Genomic DNA, 6,838 nt, shown 5'->3' with positions numbered 1-6,838 from the left:
CTTTTTTTTTTTTTTTTTTTTTTTGAGACAAAGTCTTGCTCTGTCGCCCAGGCTGGAGTTCGGTGGCACAGTCTTGGCTCGCTGCAAGCTCTGCCTTCCAGGTTCACGCCATTCTCCTGCCTCAGCCTCCTGAGTAGCTGGGACTACAGGTGCCCGCCACCATGCCTGGCTTTTTTTTTTTTTTTTTTTATTTTAGTAGAGATGGGGTTTCACCCTGTTGGCCAGGATGGTCTCAATCACCTGACTTCGTGATCCACCCGCCTCGGCCTCCCAAAGTGCTGGGATTACAGGTGTGAGCCACAGCGCCCGGTCTTTCCTTTCCTTTTCTTTTTTTTTTTTGAGACGATGTCTTACTCTGTCGCCCAGGCTGGAGTGCAGTGGCGCGATCTCGGCTCACTGCAATCTCCACCTCCCAGGTTCAAGCAATTCTCCTGCCTCAGCCTTCGGAGTAGCTGAGATTACAGGCACACACCACCACACCCAGCTAATTTTTTGTATTTTTAGTAGAAATGGGGTTTCACCCTGTTGGACAGTCTGGTCTGGAACTCCTGACCTCAGGTAGTCTGCCCACCTTGGCCTCCCAAAGTGCTGGGATTACAGGTGTGAGTCACCGTGCCTGGCTACTGTTCTAAATTTTAAAAAGAGGCCAGGCACAGTGGCTCACGCCTGTAATCCCAGCACTTTGGGAGGCCAAAGTGGGTGGATTACAAGGTCAGGAGTTTGAGACCAGCCTGGCCGATATGGTAAAACCCTGTCTCTAGTAAAAATGCAAAAATTAGCTGGGCGTGGTGACAGGCCCCTGTAGTCACAGCTACTCAGGAGGCAAAGGCAGGAGAATTGCTTGAACCTGGGAGGCGGAGGTTGCAGTGAGCTGAGATCGCACCACTGCACTCCACTCCAGCCTGGCAACAGAGCGAGACTCTGTCTCAAAAAAAAAAAAAATAATAAATAATACAAAAAATTAGCTGGGCATGGTAGTGCATGCCTATAATCCCAGCTACTTGGGAGGCTGAGGCAGGAGAATCAGCTGAACCCAGGAGGTGAAGGTTGCAGTTTGCCGAGATCTCACCACTGCACCCCAGCCTGGGCAACAGAGCGAGATTCCGTCTTTAAAAAAAAAGGCCAGGTTCGGCTGCTCACGCCTGTAATCCCAGCACTTTGGGAGGCCAAGGCAGGCAGATTGCCTGATGTCAGGAGTTTGAGACCAGCCTAGCCAACATGGTGAAACCCCATCTCTACTAAAAATACAAAAACTAGCTGGGTGTGGTGGCGTGTACCTGTAATCCCAGCTGCTTGGGAGGCTGAGGCAGGAGAATTGCCGAATTGAGGAGGCGGAGCTTGCAGTGAGCTGAGATTGTGCCATTGTACTCTAGCCTGGGCAACAGAACAAGACTCTGTCTCAAAAAAAGAAAAGGCTGGGTACAGTGGCTCACACCTGTAATCCTAGCACTTTGGAATGCCAAGGCAGGCAGATCACAAGGTCAGGAGATTGAGACCATCTGGCTAACATGGTGAAACCCCGTCTCTACTAAAAATACAAAAAAAAAAAAATAGCTGGGCATGGTGGCGTGTACCTGTAGTCCCAGCTACTCGGGAGGCTGAGGCAGGAGAATCGCTTGAACCCGGGAGGCAGAGGTTGCAGTGAGCCGAGATTGCGCCACTGTACTCCAGCCTGGGTGACAGAGCGAGACTCCGTAACCAAAACAAAACAGAAAAATAACTTTTGGACACAAGGAAACGATGGATACTGGGGTGTACTTGAGGTAGGACAGGGTAGACAGAGGGATAGAAGCAGAAAAGGTAACTATTGGGTACTGGGCTTAATACCTGGGTGATGAAATAATCTATATAACAAACCTCCATGACACATGTTTACCTATGTAGCAAACCTTCACATGTACCCCCGAACCTAAAATAAAAGTTAAAAAGCAGCCCGGCGCAGTGGCTCACACCTGTAATCCCAGCCCTTTAGGAGGCCAAGGCGGGCGGATCACAAGGTCAGGAGATTGAGACCATACTGGCTAACATGGTGAAACCCCGTCTCTACTAAAAATACAAAAAAATCAGCTGGGCGTGGTGGCAGGCGTCTGTAGTCCAGCTACTTGGGAGGCTGAGGCAGGAGAATGGCGTGAACCCGGGAGGCGGAGCTTGCAGTGAGCCAAGATCGCGCCATTGCACTCCAGCCTGGGTGACAGAGTGAGACTCCTTCTCAAAAAAAAAAAAAAGTTAAAAAGAGAGAATGCCCTTACAATGCTGAGTCGTGTATCTTTCTGAGAAGAAGGTCCAGAGCTTTCATGAGAATCTCAAAGGACTCCCAACCACCCCACAATGGGGATCCCTCCAAAATGTCCTGTCTCCATGTTCCAGGGATGGGGCTGGCCTGGGGGGAAGGAGTTTGCTTTGACCAATCCTCAGCAGGTACCTGTGCACTGACAACTACCTGCCTTTTCCAGATCACGTGACCAGAGAGAAGCTGGACCGCATTCTGGCCATGATCCAAGGCTCCCATCAGAAGGCCCTGGTGATGTGAGTGGGGCCCTCAGTGAGGTAGTGGGAGAGCAGTAAGTGCCCTTGGCTCCCATAGGCTCCCCCAAACCTGGGGCAGATTCCTTGGATCTTGTTTTTAGAGTCCAGAACCAGACGAGAGCTACTTGTTTCTTTCTTGGCATTAAGAAATGGTTCTGTGTGCCAGGTCTTGGGTTAGCCAGTGGGAGGCCAAGAAGAGCAAGAGAACCCAGCTGTCCTGCTGAGATAATATGATTTAATGGCAAGGAAACCATCATCGGAGCACAGAGCCCAAGAGCAAGAGCAGCCAAGGAGTTAAGAACCTGGGCTCTGGAGCCAGCTTGCCTGGGTTTCCTGACTCTGCCAGGCATCTGGTGATGAAGGAGGGCAGGAAAGGTGGCTGGAGGAGCCACAGTGGCAGGGCACACAAAGCAAATGAGGAACTTACAGAGAGGCACCTTTCCTGCGGGGGAAAGGGTAGGTGGTCTCCCCAGCTGCAGCCCCCTCCTGATCTGCAGGTACTCCAACCTCGACCTGAAGACCCAGGAAGCCTATGAGATGGCTGTGAGAGGCCTGATCCGGCCCATGAACAAGTCCCCAATGCTGATAACTGGCATCCGATGCCTCCACTTTGCACCTCCGGAATTCCTCTTAGGTAGGTTGGCCAAGGAACTTGGAGCAGTGAGATGGGGCCCCTGGGTTTTGGAGTCACTCAGGAATGCTCTTGCAGAGGTCACTGTTGTCTGGCCCAGCTGAGGCCAGCACATGCCGGCCCTGATCTCTGCAGGCCAAGGCATCAGGCGCCGACTTCCTTCCCAGCCCTGGCCTGGACTTGGCTGATGACAGAGCTAACAGAACAAAAGCTCTCGTATCTCTTGCCAAGTCACCCTTGGAAGCCAGGCCTTACCAAGCAAAGGTTATATTTAGTGGTTCATTTCCAAAGCTGCCCATGTTTGAAGCTGTGAGGGCTCCATCAGACACAACTCTTACCTCCCCAGTCCCACCCAGCTCAGGCCCCTCTTATCTGTGTTCCTTTTGTCTCTCGCTGCCCCTGCAGAGAGAGCATAACATGTTGGTCATGTTAATGCCTGCTCCTCTGCTTGAGCACTGAATTCTCTGTTATTAAGCACTTTCTATAAATGATCTTTTTTACTCCTCATAACTGCCATTTTACAGATAAGGAAACCAAGTCTTAGTAAAAGGCAGGTTGTAACCTGGGCAACATGGCGGGACCCTATCTCTACAAAAAATAAAAAATTAGCCAGTCGTGATGGCTTAGAACTGTAGTCCTAGCTACTCCAGAGGCTGAGGCAGGAGGATCACGTGAGCCTAGGAGGTCGAGGCTGCAGTGATCTGTGATCACAGCATTGCACTGCAGCCTGGGTGATGGAATGAGACCCCGTTGCCAAAAAAAGGCAGATTCCGACTTAGCAGGTCCCAGTGGGGCCTGAGGTTCTGCAAGTCTAACATTTCAGGTGGCACCCACAGGGCAGGTCCAGTGAATAGCACAATCTGGAGAGCTAAGGGGTCTTGCTAAGGTTGTCACACACCTAGGAGGTATCCAAGGGGTATGGGTTCACAACCACACGCTAGAGGCTGTGCTCTCACCACCATGTCTGTCATTGTGTGTCCCTGGCAGAGGTGCAGTGCATGCATGAGACGCAGAAAGAGCTGCGAAAGTTGGTTCATGAAATCGGCCTGGAGCTAAAGACCACCGCTGTCTGCTCCCAAGTGCGGCGCACGCGCGACGGCTTCTTCACGCTCGACAGTGCCCTCCTGAGGACCCAGTGGGACCTGCGCAATATCCAGGATGCTATCCAGGCTGCTGCCCCCCAGGTAGCTGCAGAGCTGGAGAAGAGCTTGGGCCCGCAACTGGACACCAAGCAGCTCCCCAGTCCGGGATGGTCCTGGGAATCCCAGGGCCCAAGCTCTACCTTGGGGCTCGAGAGGGGTGCGGGGCACTGAATGCCCAGGCAGCTGCTGGGGCAGTGAATGGATAAATAGAAGGGCTGCTATGAGCTCGACCTGATAGCTGTGCAGAAAGTGAGAACAGGAGCACCTTTTCTACGTGTGACACGAAACTCAAGCTGTAACAGAAAGATCAATGGACTTGACCTAACTGAAAAGGAAAAACTTCTGTATGGAGGAAAAGACAGTAAACAAATGACAGACTGATAGAAAGTATTGGCAGGCCAGGCGTGGTGGCGGGCACTTGTAATCCCAGCTACTCCCAAGGCGGAGGCAGGAGACTTGCTTGAGCCCAGGAGTTTAAGATTGTAGTGCGCTAGGCAGTGCCTGTGAATAGCCACTGCACTCTAGTCTGGGGAACATATGAGATCCCCCCAAATCTCAAAAAAAAAAAAAAAAAAATTCCCAATAAATTATGTGCCCATTAAAATTAAAAATTTTTTTAAAATTGTGTTTGCAGTGTCATTAACCAAGGACTAATATCCACAATATACAGAGAGCCCTTAGAAAGCAAGAAAACAGGCCGGGCGTGGTGGCTCACACTTGTAATGCCAGCACTTTGGGAGGCCGAGGTGGGTGGATCACGAGCAGGAGATTGAGACCATCCTAGCTAACACGGTGAAACCCTGTCTCTACTAAAAATACAAAAAATTAGTTGGGCGTGGTGGCAGGCGCCTGTGGTCCCAGCTACTCAGGAAGCTGAGGCAGGAGAATAGCGCGAACCTGGGAGGCGGGGCTTGCAGTGAGCCGAGATCAAGCCACTGCACTCCAGCCCGGGCAACAAAGTGAGACTCCATCTCAACAAAAAAAGAAAGGCAAGAAAACAATGACAAAATTAGGCAGATGATATGAAGCATATATCAGAAGAAATCCAAATGGCTAGTAAACCAGAAATGACACTCAACCTCTTTAATACTGGAAGACATAGATGAAAATGAGATGATTTTTGTTGTTTTTCTGTTGTTTTGAGACGGAGTCTCACTCTTGTCGCCCAGGCTGGAATGGAGTAGCACGATCTCGGCTCATTGTAGCCTCCGCCTCCCAGGTTCAAGTTATTCTCCTGCCTCAGCCTCCCAAGTAGCTGGGATTACAGGCGCCCACCACCACGCCTGGCTAATTTTTTGTATCTTTAGTAGAGATGGGATTTCACCATGTTGGCCTGACTTGGCCTCCTAAAGTGCTGGAATTACAGGCAAGAGCCACTGTGCCTGGCCAGAACCTCAGTCTTTTTTCTTAAAGGTGTTCAGTTTATTGGATGAGCTCCACTCACAATTGTCCTGGATAATCAGTGTGACTCAAAGTCTACCAGTTGACTGATTGAAATGTTAATCGTTTTTTTGTTTTTGAGACAGAGTCACCCAGGCTGGAGTGCAGTGGTACAATATTGGCTCACTGCAACCTCTGCCTCCCGGGTTCACACCATTCTCCTGCCTCAGCCTCCTGAGTAGCTGGACCTACAGGCACCCACTACCATGCTCAGCTAATTTTTTTGTATTTTTAGTAGAGACGGGGTTGCACCGTGTTAGCCAGGATGGTGTCGATCTCCTGACCTCGTGATCTGCCCGGCTCATCCTCCCAAAGTACTGGGACTACAGGCATGAGCCACCACACTTTGTTTTTTTTTTTTTGTTTTTGGTTTTGTTTTTTTTTTGAGACGGAGTCTCGCTCTGTAGCCCGGGCTGGAGTGCAGTGGCCGGATCTCAGCTCACTGCAAGCTCCGCCTCCCGGGTTTACGCCATTCTCCTGCCTCAGCCTCCCGAGTAACTGGGACTACAGGCACCCGCCACATCGCTCGGCTAGTTTTTTTGTATTTTTTTAGTAGAGACGGGGTTTCACCATTTTAGCCAGGATGGTCTCGATCTCCTGACCTCGTGATCCACCCGTCTTGGCCTCCCAAAGTGCTGGGATTACAGGCTTGAGCCACTGCGCCCGGCCCACACCTTGTTTTGTTTAAGATGGAGTCTCACTCAGTCATCCAGGTTGGAGTGCAGTGGCGCAATCTCAGCTCACTGCAACCTCTGCCTCCCAGGTTCAGAAGATTCCCCTGCCTCAGCTTCTCGAGTAGCTGGGATTACAGGTATGTACCACCATGCCTGGCTCATTTTTGTATTTTTAGTACAGACAGGGTTTCACCATGTTGGCCAGGCTGGTCTGGAACTCCTGACCTCAGGTGATCCACCCATCTCAGCCTCCCAAAGCGCTGGGATTACAAGCATGAGCCACCACGCCTTGCCTGTTTTTGTTTTTTAGACAGGGTCTTGCTCTGTCACCCAGGCTGGAGTGCAGTGATGCAAACATGACTCACTACAGCTTCATTCTCTTAGGCTCAACCATCTTCCCACCTTAGCCTCCAGAATAGCTGGGA

General features: G+C 50.9%; 1 protein-coding gene across 1 annotated transcript in view; it reads left to right on the top strand.

Moving 5' to 3' along the window:
* TRUB2 (TruB pseudouridine synthase family member 2) overlaps positions 1 to 4,912 on the top strand; it is a 14,552-nt gene extending 9,640 nt beyond the window's left edge. Inside the window, exons 5-7 of the mRNA XM_017848178.1 lie at positions 2,405 to 2,526; positions 3,024 to 3,160; positions 4,145 to 4,912. Coding sequence (XP_017703667.1) covers positions 2,405 to 2,526; positions 3,024 to 3,160; positions 4,145 to 4,470 — 585 coding nt within the window. The 3' untranslated portion in view covers positions 4,471 to 4,912. The remainder of the gene's footprint in view (positions 1 to 2,404; positions 2,527 to 3,023; positions 3,161 to 4,144) is intronic.
* The last annotated feature ends 1,926 nt before the right edge of the window (positions 4,913 to 6,838 follow it).

Source organism: Rhinopithecus bieti, unplaced genomic scaffold (genome assembly GCF_001698545.2).
Source record: "Rhinopithecus bieti isolate Rb0 unplaced genomic scaffold, ASM169854v2 scaffold_29388, whole genome shotgun sequence".
Lineage (NCBI taxonomy): Eukaryota > Metazoa > Chordata > Mammalia > Primates > Cercopithecidae > Rhinopithecus > Rhinopithecus bieti.
Note: the sequence above shows the minus strand (reverse complement) of the source record. Positions and strands in the feature narration are given on the sequence as shown.